At 37.1% G+C, this 18135-nt stretch overlaps 1 protein-coding gene across 3 annotated transcripts; it reads right to left on the bottom strand.

Moving 5' to 3' along the window:
* Window positions 1-520: 520 nt before the first annotated feature.
* LOC112522503 (RNA helicase aquarius) lies at window positions 521-15031 on the bottom strand. Of its 3 annotated transcripts, XM_025131677.1 has the most exons (15): window positions 14349-15031; window positions 13306-13395; window positions 13169-13231; window positions 11804-11890; window positions 11573-11722; window positions 11333-11481; window positions 8679-8913; window positions 8443-8553; window positions 5932-6990; window positions 5583-5843; window positions 4211-4396; window positions 3366-4117; window positions 2963-3002; window positions 2075-2425; window positions 521-1275 (listed from the first exon to the last, which is right to left on the bottom strand). In XM_025131677.1, exons 1-15 carry the CDS (start codon window positions 14784-14786, stop codon window positions 949-951), a joined length of 4299 nt encoding a protein of 1432 aa, XP_024987445.1. In that variant the 5' UTR covers window positions 14787-15031; the 3' UTR covers window positions 521-948. The 3 variants fall into 3 exon arrangements, with proteins under 3 accessions (XP_024987445.1, XP_024987444.1, XP_024987447.1); XM_025131676.1 differs by having other exon boundaries at window positions 2963-4117; XM_025131679.1 differs by lacking the exons at window positions 13169-13231; window positions 13306-13395; window positions 14349-15031 and having other exon boundaries at window positions 2963-4117; window positions 11573-11700; window positions 11804-11889.
* Window positions 15032-18135: the final 3104 nt, after the last annotated feature.

Below are 18135 nucleotides of genomic sequence, written 5' to 3'. Positions count from 1 at the left end.
AATAAATTCTATTAATACCCCTTTTTATATAAAAATAAAATAAGAATAAGAGATAGATGGTGTAGTTTAATTAAGTAATATTAAAATTACATAAAAGAATAAACATGTTGGTCTAGTGATAATTCAAAGGAATTTGAAACTTGTTCTTTTAAATTTAATTAAGAAATGTTTGAAATACGATGATTGAACATCAACAGTACTAAATATATGATGACTTATTTAATTCATCATGTTTTTTTTTTAATCTGGATATCCAACCCGATATGCGAGTCGACTAATTTCATGACGACCATCTGTTTTGTTGGTAACCCAGAATTATAGCATTTAAAACTCCATGGCCACAAAGGGGATTTTTTATTCCTCAAATTCAAACTTTGTGATTCAAAGGGAAATAAAAAATCCTCTTATGGCTACAAAGATTCAAATGGTGCGATTCTGGGCTACCCACAAAGAGAATAATCGTCCTGAGATTGATCAGCTCGCATAGCAGATTGGATTATATAATCTACGACCAATTGAATCCTGGAAGGCAGAGAATTATATAATCTACAACCAATTTTACAAAAATTTCAGTGCATTGCAGTAGAAAGATTCAAATATTCGGATGCAAGTAACTGTGTGCAACTACTAGTGTTAAAAGCCAAAACAATCATTTCTTCCTCGTTACAATCCCTCTTACTGCTCAAACCATCACACTTGAATTTGATCAATATTAGATCAAAAACACAATGAAAAACCACGAGCATCGGCTTTCTGGCGGAGTCGATCAATGTCATGTAATAATAAGTGGTCAAGTTTCCAGAAATCGTCCCCCATTTCCCGTCACAGTGATCGGTACAGTGCGTTTTTCTTCGACAGAACCATTCCTGAACGATAAGTATTTGCCAGAAGTTACCCGGTTCATTAAGTCATCTAGTGAAATGCTCTTCACGACATTACTACTTCATCTTATACGTTTGAATCATCCTCTTGAACAGATTCATTTTTTTCGTCTACAATTACTTCCACATTTGAACCGCTCTCTGGAGGCATATTCTCACCTTCAGGAGCAGTTTCAAGTTGACTTGTTTCGTTTGGCTTGTTATCAACTTGCATATCCTCACTGGCGTGATCATCAACATTTGGTGTTTCCGTGTCCATTTGATCCCCACTTGGCAAGTCCTGTAAATCAGTTCCCATCTCATCATGTTCGGAAGGAAAATCATGACCATTTTGCGCGGCCGTTCTTCCTGTTTGTCCAGAATAATCTGAGAACTGATGACTAATCATTCTTGCCTGATAAAAGAGCAAAAAGATATGTTAGATTTCAAAACAATACTTGACCACAATTCATAACGAGTATACAGAAAGATGAAGAAGCAAAAAAACTGATTCTACCCCTCTTCAGCAACCTGGTTTCCCTTCAATAAATGGTTTCGCGTAATATGTATAGGAGCAGTAACTATAATCTTCAATTTAAAATGACCAACAGCATAATAATTAATATGCCCTTAACCTATTTTGTGCCAAAAACTGGTAGTGCAAAAGCAATCATGAGAATGGGCTACTTTAGATGCGTTTAACATATAAAGAGCATCCAAGCAGCCCAAATGCATGTAAATGACGTTTAAAAAAATAGGACAGCATCACAGCAGTGAGGCTGATATCGACAAATATTACCAAAAAAATGTGGAAGAAGGTTGAATAGGAGAAGCATAGCAATAGATAACATGTAAGGGTCCGTTTGGTACTCAGACGAGACTGGACGAGTGAGAGTGAGGAAGGTGTGTGAAAGAATTGTGCAAGGTTTTGGGTCTTAATTTGACATGGGTACTTTACTAATTTACCATCTTGACCTGTCTCCCTGACTTTGGTTCCACCTATTTTGGTAGAGCAAAAAAATTGCAGTTTTGAACCACTCAATCTTGTCCAGTCTACTGTCGCACCAAATGTTGAACAAGTTTTTGTTTATGTTCTGTCCTGTCCCACTTATCAAACGCACCCTAAAAACTCAATGCTACTAAGATCGAGCATGGACAAGGCATTACAAAAGGCAAACTAACATCTACATATTTCACAGCAAGAAAAACAATACCTGATACACTTGATGCATTCTAAAGTTGACAATCCCAGCTATTTCGTCGACGTCACTCACAAGGTGCATGGGTCCAGTGTCATCAACGAGACGATCTGTAGATGGTGCAATCTCATGCAGATTGAGACCAAGGAGGTCAGGCCTCTGAAGTAGAAGCTGAAACGTGGGTTGCAGTTCATAACATTGCTCAAACAGTGAGCGGCGACAAAATACATAAAGTCCCAATCGGGCACGTGACATTGCAACTATCAATCTTCTAACATCACGAAGGTGTCCCACAAATCGAGTCCTCACAAGAGACAGTAGAATAAAATCATTCTGCTGACCTTGAAACTTGTCGACTGTTGCAACCTGTAAATGAATCATAAAACACAAGTATTAGACAAATAAAACATATATCAAGCAAATTCACAATTTATTGCGTTCCTAGTGTTGTCTGGGACTTCTAAATCTCAGAATATTTTAAGAATCAGAACCCATGATAATTTCTTAGATTAAATAAATATTGGGGCACAGACTCCTTTGTTCTATATTTTTCGAGAAAGAGAATTGATATATGACCTATCCGAAGCTGCCATCGGTATGCGAATGATGCACAATTTTTTTTGTATTGAAGGAGTCACTGCTGATTTACCTCATGGCTGGATGGATAAATGTTCGGATTTTTGCGATTATTTTTTAACAGGAATTCCTGAATATAAGCACCAAACAGGCTTCTTCTAAAGAGTAGACTTCTATGACAAGAAAGAAGTTCAAATTTCACATGATTCAACCATATCACTCAATCGAATCGAGCCCCCTTCATAATTCGAGGCTGGCATGATTCTCAAGCTATATAGAATACAATAAGATTCATGGAGTGAAACCATGAAGTTCATAATTACTAACCTTGTGTGGAAGGCCAATAAAATCATAGGGAGCGCATCTTCTGTTAAGAACATCACGTATTAGAAGTTTCTGGCCATTATACGTTGTCAGAATGGATATTTTATTTGCGGGATACCCTAATAACCGCATATAGATATAAACGCTAACAAGATATTCTGCCTCCCCCTCGTTTTGATAGAACCAAGGAGAAGGAGCTGTTTCACCTTTCCCATGGTAATCAGGCACATCCACCAACTGATAATCAAAAGAGAATCCAGCATTCGCTCTGTGAAAAAAAGGATTCTCCTTCACATAAGGAAGATCACCTAGATCCCTATATCTCCAATTATAAAGCTTAGCTAAACTTGGTCTGGCTCTACCCTGGGCATTCAGCTCGATATAAGGAATTCCCAACCTAACAAACCTTGTAAATAAACTTTGATCCATGTGACTATACTTTTGGAAAGCCATATTCTTCACAACTGGAGGCAGCTGATGATGATCACCAATCAAAATGCACCGTTTAAGTCTAGCATAGCCATCTTCTTGCCTCTGGAGTAACATTGGGATGAAAGTCTCGATTTCTAATATTTGTGCACTTTCTTCCATCAGCAGGTTATCATACTTGAAACCCAACTGCAGAAAATCCTTTCTTTTTAAAGCTGCATGAGTGCAAGTCATTGCCACAATCTTGGCCTGCTTTGTCATAAGGTGATTCGCTCGGTCAACTGTTGACTTCAGCAATTCAAATGCTCTGCATTCTTCAAGCTCCTGGAAGACAGTCTTAAGGTGACGAAAACAACCTTTAGCAGCATGCATATCTTCTTCAAAAGATTTCCCACTGAAAACCGGCTGTAGTGTGTTGGAGAAAAACTCGGTGAAGGGAAACTTATCCCTGACAAACGCTGGTTTATCTTGATTCTTGGCACAAACAGCTAGAAACTGTTCCCAGCGTGAGTAAACATGAAGCAACCAAAAGTATCCAGCAGTTTCACAAGTATAGCCTACATCCTCGGGCAGTTGTAAAGATCTTGCAAGCCTCTCAACTTCACTAAGCAGCTCTAAACGTCGCACAAGCATTGCATTGACTCGGCCTTGACGACTGAAGTCAAGATCAGTTGCTAGTTCTTGCTCACCTTGACCAAGACGGAGAAGATAACGGGCTGGCACATCCCTCTGTGACAATTAACAAATACAGACCATGAAGATATATACTTGAATGTAAATGTCAAAAATGTTTTTTTCCCTTTTAACTGAAAAAATCCATACCTCCATTATTTTTTCAAAGAGGTCGTTCAAAGCCTGATTTGAGTGGGTAATTATCAATGTCCTCTGAGAAGGGCAATTGTGATAAAGTACGTTCAATATCTGGACTGCAGTATCAGTCTTTCCAGTACCAGGTGGACCCACGACCATTGTCAATCCTGGTTGTATCCCTGAAATTATTGCTCCAACCTGCAGACAAAGCAATATAATGGCAAACATATCAGAAATTCAGAAGACAGACCACACACGGAGGTTAGTGAATCTCTTTCTTTGTCATAGTTAAAGCAAGAGCCAGTTAACGAATACAAAGAGTGATGCACTCACAATTGCAAACTTGACAGTGATAGGATCTGATCCTGAAGAGATAAGAGAGTAGAAAATAGGAGGAAACAGGAGAGCGCCATCAACCATCCACCTTTCTCTTTTTGTTTAACTTTTTTGGACACATTATGGCCAATGTGGCATTAACAACATCAGTTCAACAACTTCTCATATTTCTGTAGTTTATTCTTTTTCATACAAAATCAGTGCCACATAAGCAAAACGGATGGAGAATAAACATAACCGTCAAATCAGGAGGAAGATCTGCAGTGCTGAAAAACTATTTTATATAGAAGCTTTAAGTTCAAAGTTCACTGGCAAAGGTCCTTGAATTTGAACATCAATTTCTTCCAGAAAAAGAAAAAAAAGTCACCAATACCAATAGTTTTGCAGCTTGTAAAACAAAACTTTAACAAAAATAGAGATTTACTGAAATATTGAAACAAACGTTTCAAACTTATTTAGATAAGGATAACATACCTTAAGAGTCTGCATTTACATATCTTTATCTATACAAGAAACTTTAATTGCATAACAGAAACACAAAATATGATTTTTCTAATATCCATTATGTTAACTGCATTATTGTTAATTTTTGGTGCATTTTAATATGTCTTGGTGTTTCAATGCAGTTGCATCTTAATGTCGATTATGGAATGTCAAATTTCTTCATTACTTGGATAGAACTAATTCTAACATAAACATGTTTACCATCCCCCTGACACAAGCCTACAACGTTATAATAACTATGATTCCCTGTTTTGCTTAGGCGGACACCATACTGTCTAGGCATCTAGGTCTTTGACCACCAGATTGACTCGCCTTACAAATGTGACAACCATGCTATCACACTTCAAACAAGAACATCCAAAGAAGAAATAGCAAATTTTACTGAGTTCCATTGGTAATTCCTTTCAGATGTACCTCGCTTGACCACAAACCTGATCCTGTTGGGATTGAAGTCACCGATATTTTACACATTTGATGTATAGGTCAATATCAATGATGCACACACACATATACATAACTACTGAAGTAAAAAAGCAAGGCATACCTGTGTGGGAGTAAATCTAACAGAGTTCTGCTTTGGCTGATCTTGAGGATATGGACCAGGATCAGGAGGCATATAGGCCTCAACAATAAGTTTTTCTTTCTCAAAATCAGCAATGTCTTTTGTTGCAACATCAACTGAAGCTGTTGTGGACTTGTTTCCAGGGAGAGCATGAGCATTTCCTTTCAGATTTCTGGGTACATTGATCCGAAACGGGGGCCCAGGATTCAGGTTTTCTGTACCATCTGAATTTGTAAACATGACCTGAAAACAAGAAATAGTTGGTTGGACATCCAAGAACATGCCCCACGAGGCATAAAATGCTCACATAGTCCAAATATCGGAGACGAACCTGATAAGCTGAAAAACATTCTCTAACATGATCAGCATCTAGAAAAGTATCTTTAAAATCTACGGTCTCAAGGAGATCAGGCATATTGGTCCACTGAGCTGCAGAAGGATTTCCATAGCCCAAAAAGATGTCATGCAACCAGTCAGGAACAATACAAGTTTCATTCATAAGATCTCTTATAGACTCCAAGATTGCTTTAAAATTGTTTTCCTTTGGTTTCCTCCTCATCAAGATATTGAATGTACCATAAACATCTTCTGCACCTTTCTCAGCAATAGCACTAACATCCATATGATATTGTGCAGTATCAAGGGCAACCGTCACAGTTCTTAATTCACCTTTTGGAGGTTTCCACTCGTCCCGCTTAATTCTTCCTGTGAAATCATTCATTAGAGTTCCCTCCTCATCACGCATCTCAATAATTTCACATCCTCGTACAAATTGAAGGCCAAGTCTTTGTGGAACAGATGCATTTGCTGCTTCGTCAGCACTAAGGGGTTCAAATGATGGACGGATACAAAGCAAAAAGAGTACATCATGCTCCTTTAGGGCATTCCATTCTGACCTTATCTGTGCTCTGTAACTGGAAATGCTAAAAGTAACCTCTGCGGTAACAGATGACGGCTTTACTTCCCCAATATTCGGTTGCTTCACTTCAGTAATCTTAAATTCTTTAACAGGTACAGCCATTCTTGACCAACCACGGAAAGCAGGTTCCCCTTCATTATTAATATAAGCAAGAAGATGTGGAACAGCTTCCTGAATGTCCTCCCGAATCTCATACGTAGATTCAAGTCGGAAGAGGTTAAAATTTCTAAGAAGATAATCATGAAGGGTCAGAAATTGCAAATTCAGTTTTGGAAGTGCCAGGCAACCCTCCCCAGAGTAGTTGATGCTAGGAACAAGGCTTTCATCCCACATAATCTGTTCATTTGGATACAGTGGCAGAGCATTTATGGCTTCTTTTTGAGACTGCTGCTTCTCAAAAAATGAGACCATGACTTCAATAAGAAAATCAACCCTTTCAGTCCATGGATCATTCTTTGAAACCAATTTAAGCTGCAATAAGATGTGAACAATATAAAGTAAGCAGCTTCCTTTAGCATATAGAAAATTGAAATGCATGTGCAATCATGAGAAATAACAGAAAGATTATAAACATGTGTCTAGACAATCACTGAGTAGAACAAAAGATATGCCACATGCATACAGATAAAAATAACTTATTTTTCACCCACACCAGGCAAAGTGAGGTGGACAACGGCCGACAGTACACCAACCCAAGCGGTAAGACATAAGATATCTCGATAAAGTTGGTTGATTAGGATCAAATTGTATCCCTTCACAAGTTCCATTTTTATAAACTAAACCAAAAGCATGCCTTAAAACAGCTTCATTCATGGGGTGCCCTCGTAGCATTCAGAGAGGTAGAGTACTAATGGACAACCATAACACTCCCTCGACATTCAAATCAGCATCTTGTAGCTATTTTCTAACAGATGATAGCCCTCCACGATATTACTCTCATCAGAATCACCATACTTCAAATCCACATATGAGGGTGGGGTGTTGACAAGCTGAATGTGTTACAGTGATGTTGATAAATCATAACATGACATCATTAATATTGTTTTTTTGGGGGTGGGGGCATGGTTCGTATTCGGAATTGAGAATGGGAATGGGAATGGGAATGGGAATGGGAATGGGAATGGTCAACGCATAGATGTTGCTTATTGGGGGGATGGGAGCGGTCATTGCATAGGGTGGCAAAGCCATGGACCAGGAACACATGAGGTAGTCACCAAATAGAGGGTAGAGCAATTCCAAAAGTGGAAGGGTTTTTTCTATTTGATAAGAGTGTTATGAGATGTGGTATCCCATTCCTTACACTCATACCACTCACTTTTCTAAGGAATGGTCCATTACCCATTATCAGGTAATGGGTCACTATATTATACCAGACCAAGCACCCCCCCCCCCCCAGTTTGTTATGACCATCCTTTATCTCCAATTTTTCCTTTTTTTCAAGTTCACTCATAACATGTTAAGGCGTTATGTCTTCATGTCAACAGAGTTTACACAGATTAAGGTGATTGCATGTATTCACACAACATTCTCTAACAAGTACAAGATTTTACTCTGACATAACTGTCACCTAATACATTAAAAGAACGCATTGCAGGCAGAAATGCACATCCTAATTCTCAGTGGCATTGTCCAATTCCGCAAAATATGAGAGCACAGAAACAACTATATATATGATTAATAGCACACATCAATAGAATATGATAATGCAGCATCATAGTGATTTCTTCCAGCAGCAGATTTTCTTCCATTTTTTTACCAGTCGAGGTGTATATCAGAAGGTTTTGAGAAAACAAAAGTTACTTTTCAGTACAGTACACCTCACACCACAAATACAAATGCAGTGCATATATAACTCAATATGAAAATGACGCATATGGCATTACCAAAATGGCATGTGTATTAGCATATAGTTCCTCTACTGACCTTACTGCAGACCAAGTCCCTCAATTCATCAGGAGAAAGAACAGACAATTTCTTTGATAGATCAACACGTTTATGAATCGCCCCAATGTTCGCAAGTGCAAGTTCTCTCAGCTGCAACAACCAGAAGGAGCAAAAAAAATAACAACAATCATCAGATAACTGAGAGAAAGGTATAAATCAACTTATCAGGACACCCACGAAATTGACTACTTCACACACATCAGAGGAGAACATACCTTGGGTATCTTTTTAAATGAAAGAAGCTGAAAAGCTTGAAAGCGTTCATAATGGGCTTGAAGCACCTCATCATCGGTCATTTGTCTCCCCAAGTTATTATCAATCTCGAAACCTTCATAGTACTGTAGCAGGTCAACCAACTGCGCAAAGAGCTTGCCTTTTTCATGTCTATAGAGAACACTCAAATGACATTTCGCGACCACGGCAACATCAGCAACAAGAGGTTTAAAGTATCTGTGGGACAACCAATAGTCAAGATAAATAACATATGACAGCATGAAAAAAGTAAACAACAAATACATTTCTAACTTTGTGAACATGAGAAAACATCCAAATGGACTTGAGAAACATGTGCTTATCACAGGTGCAGATCACCGAATAGATCATGCCAATTGCAATAAAAGCATTATGCTCATTCTTTACCCTCCACCTCCAAACAAGAAAAAAGAATAACAGAAAGAGCTACTCAAACAGCCATCTCAATGAAGACTATCCATACAAGGTTTTTTCACGTGCCAAGTAAATATATTTGCACAACATGTACCGTCGAAAACTAACTTTCCTCCATTAGGATTATGTCTACCAAGTTCACATTGTTACAGATGGAGCTCCAAAAGGACCAACTGGCTAGAAGAAATCCCATGTAACTGTTTTTTCATTATGTTATAGTACTAATAGATGAGCCATGATTGATATTAACACAAATCTAGAGTTTGTGGATTCAGACATTGAAATCCAAGGGTTTTAATCACGTCAGCCAATCTAAAAGATATAGCACATAATGCAACTTCAGCAAACTTGACATGAGGGTTCAGATCATTAACATCAAATAATGCTTAGTAAGCATATGATCCCATTAATTTTGAGCCCACGGCATCGTTCATTTGGAACAATTAGTCCAAGAGATTCATGCAAAGTGTCCCGTCCACATGAATTGGCAAATTTTAGGCCTTGTACCTAAAAATGTAATCATCCAAACTAAGCTCTGGTATATTGAAATAGGATATCAGGGTGAGATATACTTAGACATATTATGAAAATTTTATATAAGTCCAATGGCCATGACTCTTAGAAAGAATTGATAGCACCTGGCAGGAATTGGACTGAAGACCTCATGTTACATTGGACACAAGTCACAAGGTCATAAGGAACTAACGACTAGGCCAGTGTCTTGGAGTTAAAAAATAAACGATCCATAAATTGACATGAACATTGAGATTTAGTGGAAAGAGGAAGGGCAGAAGATAACACACATAAGAAGACAATGCCACACTTCCATCTTTACCAAGCCAAGATAACACGAGTTGGGATACGTGAACCCATGCATCGTATATAGCTATTTAGATTAAAATAAAAAATGAAGGTTCATCGTGGCAAAGGTCTTAGTATGCACCACTTTGAAACCCTGTAGTGGCTATAAGTGAGCCACATGGTGCATTAGAGTAGTAAGGATTATGGGTTCCCCTTAAAACGTGATTATAGAAATGAACAATGGGTGGATCATTATACTCTAGATGACACACCACAGCGATACTTGGCGCACTGAGCTTTAATGGACAAAGAAACAAGAAAGCTCGTCCAAAAGAGTAGATTAACATCAGCTAGTTGCTATGATAAAAAATAAGAAGAAAGAATAAAACTTGCAATAGCTTATGATCAATTGAACTTTTCTTCGGAAATATGACTCTTACCAATAACCTTTAATAGTCGTCGAAGCACTAACAAGCTATGCTTTGTCCTTGGAAAAGAAAATCAAATTACATGCACGAATTATAAGGTCATTCCTACAGAATGTGAAGTGACACAAGGCAAGCCCTGGTATCATCTAGAATAGCGAGAATGTTGTACAGACAAGACACCCTAGAACTAAGCACTGGGATCTAAAAGAAGGTAATCTAAAGAGAAAAATGTAAACATGAGGCGTTGGGATATCAAAGTGTAAGCTAATAAAAAGTGATAGACAACAAACTTGCAATGAGAGGGTGGCAAAGAGGTGTTAGGAGGAAGGATAGAAAGTAGATATCTCACCCAAGACACATTAGTGGTGGAATAAGGAGGAACAAAAGATTGTAAAGGAGGATGAAACAAACCTCGTGTGGTTGTAGGAATGTAGAGAACTTAAACGAGTATATATTAATCAAGAGGGTAAGCATATGAATAGTATAAAATGTTGAGAACAAAAGTCATACAAGGATGTGAACCAAATAATTAGTCAAACATGAAGAAGCTGGAGAACTACAGAGACTCAGAGAGGTTATTTGCGAAGTTTGTTTCCATGAAGATGATCAAGCATATTTCCTCCCAAATTGAGCATTTTTAATTCTCTTGTTTATCTATCCGTTTTTATTCTTCAGCAACTTTGACTGAAGTTGACAACAACAGGGTCCAAATATATATCTCATTGATCTTTTTTCGAATCTCCACTTGAAGCCACATCTAGGCCTTGCCAACTCATAGAAGCTTACATGATCTCCATCCCCGATGTCAAACACAAGTTTAACATCTAGGAAGCAGCCTATAGATAAATTATATTCTAAGCCGCTAGGAAATTTTCAAATCAATTTGGTTCTTCAGAATTATGTTGCAGCCCATGTTGACAAGGCTATACTGAACTCGCAAAAGCTAAGATTAGGCGACTGGGAAATAATAATACCTCCTGGTTGGAAGCTGGCTCAAAAGATCAATTAAGAATTCCATAAACCTCTCACAATACAAGATTGAAGCTTCATTGATTTGTTCAAATCCATGAATGCCGGACCCTCCTCTGCCATCATCATGGTAAAATACTTTGGAATCGAGTACCTGTTTGATGAAAAGACAGAAACAAGTGTCTCATGTCAGCTTACCTGATAGTAATCCAACAGAATAAGGCATATGGTTTAACAAAAATTACCTCCAAAAATTCTTCAATGAGGTTCCTCAAGAACTTCACTTCTAGCATCATTGAAATATCAAAAGTTTCCCCTCGTTTCTTTGCCTCCTTCGCTTTTTTTGCAATTCTTTTCCATTTTTTAATCAAATCTGGATTAAGACAAAGCTCCATCTAAAAAGTGAAGCAAAAGCAAATTACACAACATGACAATATCAAGTTTCAGAAATAATAGACAAGAGTGTATAAATTTACCTGAAAACGACCAAACGATAGACTATGCCAGCAATGAAGACTAGCCAATCTCATGACTTTCTTGCTTACTATATCATCCTCCAGGCTCTGTCACAAGAAAAACAAGAACAGGTGACTATCTTTTTTAAAGTATATAATATTTATATTCCAGAAACGAACTCACACACCCTCCTCACCTTTGGTGAGGTTTGAACCACTGACCTCCTAGGGGGCCAGGCTCTACTGGTAACCTGATCACCTTTAGGCCAAGGGCCCTTTGGTAATAGGTGACTATCTTGTTTTCATCTCTCTTACAATACATGAATGGTAAACTAGTATGACTGGAATGAGTTAAATCATGCTTCACAGCAATCTCCTGACAAGTCTTCAGATCTTGAAGACACGGAACATTATATAACATTGTAGTTGTTTCTTTTATTAAATACCTCTTCTTAGAACAAACCAATAAAACCTTTATTCATTATATCTATGAAAAAAGATGATGCAGAAGCTTCACAAGATGGACATGCACATAAAAGAAAGGGAAGACAATAAGTGCAACAAACAACCTAAACAATGCCTTGTATTCCATACTAGTTGGGATAGGCAAAAAAATGAAACGAAGTAGGTGAAGTACTTATTGTCCTTATCCTCTAACAAATCATTACCAGCTACGTTTAATGCATTGCATTTTTTGCATTCTGAATTCACCACTTGATAAGTTTTCCCCTACACCCTCAATCACATCAAAAGGATTGTCAAGATTAATCACATTCACAATTACCTTAATTTGAGGCTAAATTAAATCCATTCAACCTGAACTTTTTGTCTTAAAGATTCAGAGCCCTCTCCTTTTTTGTGTTAAGTACATGATGCTGAATGCAATCTGAATTGTTATTGGGAGTGTCTGATTATTGAGTTGATAAGGATGCTTGGCAAATAAACTTAACAGAATGCATGTATTCCTATTTTGTCCATAAGAGAATGCATGTATTCCTATTTTGTCCATAGGGAGAATGCATGTATTCCTATTTTGTCCATAACAGAATGCATGTATTCCTATTTTGTCCATATTCAAGACCTATTGTGCATGTCAAAAACAACTAGTTAGCTGCAGAGAGCATAATGAAATCATATGTATGACAATGCAGCAGATTATGATGAAAATAGTACTAGAATGATACAACCTTAAAAGTAACAGATAACCGTGCAACAATCATAATTTAATAAACATGATCATGAAAATGGTGTAGATGTGTAGACATGATTAAAAAAATTATAAATTCAGTATAGTAACTAAAGGCGTCATCAAGGTACAGTGGAGATTCAACATCAATTAACTACAGACTGTGGGATAAGAAGTAACATGATATACAAACTTTTTACCTGGAAGGCATTAATCATAAAAAGTAGGTAATTTGTCTTCTCTGCAATACTCAGGCTTCTTCCCTGTATCAAAAATTTTGATGGCACCCATTAGTTTTGATCAATGTTAATAGCTGCCTAGAAAGCAAATCACATACCTCCTTCAAGCAGAGAACCCTCTCAAGAAATTCCTTAAACATATCTTTCCTATCATAAAAGCATATCCAAGCAGCAACATTCTCTCGAAACTGCAAATTCCAATGGAATAAGTAACATTCAAGTCATCGATCATTGCCTTCAACTTTTAGTTCATTATAAGATATACAAACCATATAGTTTACTCTATTACAGGGATTAAAACCATAACCTTTCATACAGATTAGTATAACTCTGTGCTAGAGCAGATACTTTGAAAGTATGTCACTCAAAAGGAATGTACGGACCATGTTCTCTAGCTTCTTGCTATTACACACTACGAGCAAGCTATTATGATTAACCAGGCCCTGCAAGAGTTCCCTGTTTCTTCCGCAGCTAGTGAACTACCTTCACCAATATCCATGTACGGCCAAATGTTGTATTTAGCACGGACGGAGAGAATATAAATGTTCATGAGAAACAGTAAGGCGAAATAACCTGTTTCCAACCATCACTGAACCAAAATCAAGCTAGGTTTCCAATTTATATGAGCCTCATTTACACCACATTCCGCGAGCCGGTTTTCATTTTTACTTCGTAAGGAACAGTGTACAATGCTTCCATCTTTAAAAACAAGGCCTCTTACTCACTTGGAATCAGCATAGTGAATATATACTTTCAAGATATGTTATTCCCACTGCCCTGTAGACAGATCCAATTCCCTTTTTTGCACTCCTTTATAAGAAAGCCATTTTGAGTATAGAACCCTATATCACATTATGCTACCATATTATATTACCGCCCATCTGAATTACCTTCAGCGTTACTAGGTCTCATTTATTGTCTAATGAAAACATCATACAATCTAACTCAGGCAAGTCCATAGTATAACAGAATTTACTTACATAACCTCCTTCACATCGTTATGCATACAAATTTGCGTTCACTTCATTAGTTTGTTTTTTACTCAAGACTAAAGCATTATAGATAAAATCTCACATAATCAAGAAGATATCCGAAATAACTTAAAAAGTAAAATTGCATATATGTTTAGGGATACCGATACCTTCTCGTTAATCATGAGAATCATGGACATGACATGCTCAAACGAAGAAGCCTCGGGATCAAAATTCGGCCAGAGGTAATTCTCCAAGTACTGACTGACTTCAAGAATCATAACCCTCTGCAATGGCACCGTTCTCCTCATCTTCCCGCCCTCCTCCTTCACCAACAACTCAGTCTCATAAATCTCCTTCACCAGCTCCGCACTGAACGGAGGTTTCTCACTGTTTGTTGACGTTTTCGACCAGTTCGCATCCGCAATCTTAGTCAGCCGGTCCCGCTGGATTTCAACAAGAGTCATGGAGCTTGGCAAATTGGTGCCGGGTTTTGATTCCGGCGGCCTCTCCGGAACTGTTTGGTCGGAACCGCCGACGGTAACGGGGTATTCAGCAACACGGTGGCGCCGGAAGTCGAATACTCCAGTTCCGTAGACTTTCGTCATTGTCCTGGGGTTTCGGATTTTCTGGTCTGACGAATTGAGATGGTGTTGTCGATTTCACATAAGATATAAGCAAAAGTTCCTGTTAGGGTATACAAGAACTTCAAATTGGATGCTTCCGAAGAAATTCGGGGGTCCAAATGGAGTTCTTCTTGCTGCAATGAAAATTGTAAACCCTAGTCTCCCCCTACTACCATGGGACTTTCAGAAGGCGGTAAATGCTCGAATCGAAGGGAGCGTTTGGCTGTGTTAACGATACTAGTTGTGAATTAGTGAAGATTTATGTTTACATGTATTAATACAAACTGTTCCGATTACAGCCTATCCAACATATTTAAACGATATCACAAGTATATTATTACATCAAGAGCAAATAAAAGAATTAAAAGAACGAGAGCAAAAGTTCCAGAATAATTGAATGTGAGATGAATGAGCGAATTTTTAATAACTCATGGTGAATATCAATTTGAATCTTACTTTAAGGAATGGGCAGAAGACATAGAGGTATGAGAGGATGAAGGTATAAGTGAAATATGTCAAAGGTATCTTGCGATAATGAAAAAGAAAGATAATAATGTACATTGGTAACTTGTACTATATGTTATTTTAATTGAAGATTAAAAGATTTTAAGACTGAATGCATAAAATAGTAGTACTTAATGCATTATGAGTTGTTTTTAAGACTTTGTGCATTCAAAATTGTTTTTAAGACGTTTAATAAATCTTGTTTATAAGGTAGTATAGATTTGGGAAGCTTAATTATTATTGGATTTGTAAGGCCTATATGGCTGTACAAATTAAAATTTATGGGATGTTTGAGATTGTTTATTTAAAACAACTTATATTTTTTTTTTTACAAAAAAAATTATCAACTTATTATAAGTTATAATGGTTCAGCTTATTCAAAAAAAAAATATTACCGATTTGACATCGATATAAACTGTTTATTTAAACACTCAAAAATGCTTATTACCGATGTCACGTCGAAATAAGTTAATAAATTATTTTTATAAACAATCCCAAACACCCTAATCAAGTACATAAAATGTTATTTTTATGTTAATATATGTGATGAATGACATTACATCATCTCTAATAGCTATATTAAAGCAATTTTATAATAATGTATGAAAATTTAAAAAAAATTAAAAAAATTTACATACATAGCAACCGTTCTATTTTGACAATTCTAATATTAACTGTATTAAAAAAATATTTAATACATTTAATAAAATATTATGTATCTCTCCTACACATTTAACTTCAATGAGTTTAACTGATCAGATAAGATTCAGATATTGTTTCTCTCTTTTATAAAATTTTGAAAATTTCTCTGAATTTAGAGATTTTTACAATCTCCCTCCCATTTTCTTTGCTTTAGCGTGAGGATAACATAACAATTGGAGCAATAAAAATGTTAAAATATCATTTTTCTCTATTTTTGCATAGTTGTTGGAGATGCTCTTAACATGTAGCAATCTATTTAGTAAAAGGTTGTTTGTTTACCTCTTAATAGTTTCACTAGAAGGCAACATCAGAATCGTTAATAGGTGAATCTTGTTTGACAAAAAAAAAATGTCTCTTAATGGTTCTAAAACCCTCTGAATGATTTTGTATTTTGAATCTCCCTTAATCATTAAGAGCTCTAATTTCATTGTACACAATTACCAAACAATTATATTTCATTTTGCACTATATCATGAGAGCCTTTTAATCATTCTGACCACTTAATTATTCTACACCAACCCATTCAACAATTGTCAAACAGGCTATAGGTTATAGAGGTGCACTTATTCTGCTATATGTTTTAGCGATTATAGGAACACCCATGGAAAAGATCAAGAGCCAACTTCTAAGAGTATAGCAAAATGGATGTTAAATTTACAGACGATGAAGTGATTGTTTTTCTGTATAATTTGATTTGCTCTAATTTTTGTTATATATCACTGATTTTCGATCTAAAAAATAGTGGATGGTATTTTTTTTAAGATGCATCTCAATCTAACGGTTTAAATTAGTTATTTGGACATTGTTTGGCAAATATAAATCAAGGGGTCGTTTACCAAACGCTTACCCGGGTAAGCGCTTATCAAGTCACATTACCTTATCAGATGAATATTGTAAGGTTCAAAAATCTTACCCGGTAAGAGGGAGACAAGGGCCGAGAGTCTTACCCAGTAAGTGAGGGCGATGACTCTTACCATGGTAAGCGCTTACCGGGTAAATTATTGCATACGATGCCGTATTGGTGAACTAAAGTCTTACCCGGTAAGTAAGTGATAATGTTAAATTTTACCGATAAGCGCTTACCGGGTAAGTGTTTGGGAAACGACCTATAACTTATTTATTTAGTATACCTTTTGGATAAATATAAGTTAACTTAGGGGCTGTTTGCCAGTTGCTGAATAGTTTGGTGCAGAATGGTTAAGTGGTAAGAATGGTTAACAGGGTCAGAATGATTAAGTGCTGAATGAAATAATGTCGTTTGGTAACTGTTATCTGAATGACAACAAATTACCATTTTAACCCTGATAAATTGTAACCCCCAAATGGGTTCAAGTTTTTATAGAGAAAAATTGTAACACATAACATGGAATTGATCATCAAACACCCTACTTGATTTCAACTGCAATCCATAACATCAAATCGTTCATCAAGAGCCTAAAACAAACCCTAAATGACGAACACCCAGATCGAGAAATCAATCATATAACAAAACACAGATGAATTTAGACTTAAAAGAAACAAAGAATCAATCATAGAGCAAAACCCAAATCAATTAAGATTTAACTAAAAACCCATCATCATATGCCTAAAACAAACCCAAAATGACCAACGCCTAGATAAACGAACTCGATCACGTAACAGAACCCAGATGAAATCAGTTCCAAGTCGTAGCTCAAGACGTCAAATTAATCTTCCAATATTTGCTGTAGTTGATGAATCAATGGGAGTCGCTACTCGCTAGGGTGTGGTCGTGCTCGTACCGCCATCGGAATCGGAGCCGCTACTGTTAACCCTACTGATGGAGGCGAGCGACAAAGATGTGGAAGGCGACCGGCGATGGAGACGGTGGAGGTCACCGGCGATGGAGACTCGGGAGGCGACAACCGGCTGACCTGGGGAAGGGGACGAGTTCTCGTGAAGGCAACGGCTGGAAGAGTGGTGTGGAAGGGTAAAGAGGGAACAAATCCAATCTGAATGGTTTAGCGAGGTAGTAGATGCAAAATGGTTAAGAAGTTATTGTAATCATTAAGAGGATTGTTTTTTTTTTGCCAAACAGACCTAACCTCTTACCGATTAAGAGGTTGGCTCTTAATGTCACCATTAAGAGCCAAACAAACAGCCCCTT

Source organism: Cynara cardunculus, assembly GCF_001531365.2.
Source record: "Cynara cardunculus var. scolymus isolate 2C chromosome LG 12, CcrdV1, whole genome shotgun sequence".
NCBI lineage: Eukaryota > Viridiplantae > Streptophyta > Magnoliopsida > Asterales > Asteraceae > Cynara > Cynara cardunculus.
This window is presented reverse-complemented; position numbering and strand designations above follow the sequence as displayed.

Excerpts from the sequence above, each read along its gene's own strand:
- LOC112522503 (XM_025131676.1), bottom strand. The coding sequence starts at position 14,786 with ATGACGAAAGTCTACGGAACTGGAGTATTCGACTTCCGGCGCCACCGT. Across the intron at positions 5,844-5,931 it reads AATGTTTTTCAGCTTATCAG|GTCATGTTTACAAATTCAGA; the intron begins GTTCGTCTCCGA and ends TCTTGTTTTCAG. Across the intron at positions 1,276-2,074 it reads GAATGCATCAAGTGTATCAG|GCAAGAATGATTAGTCATCA; the intron begins GTATTGTTTTTC and ends CTCTTTTATCAG.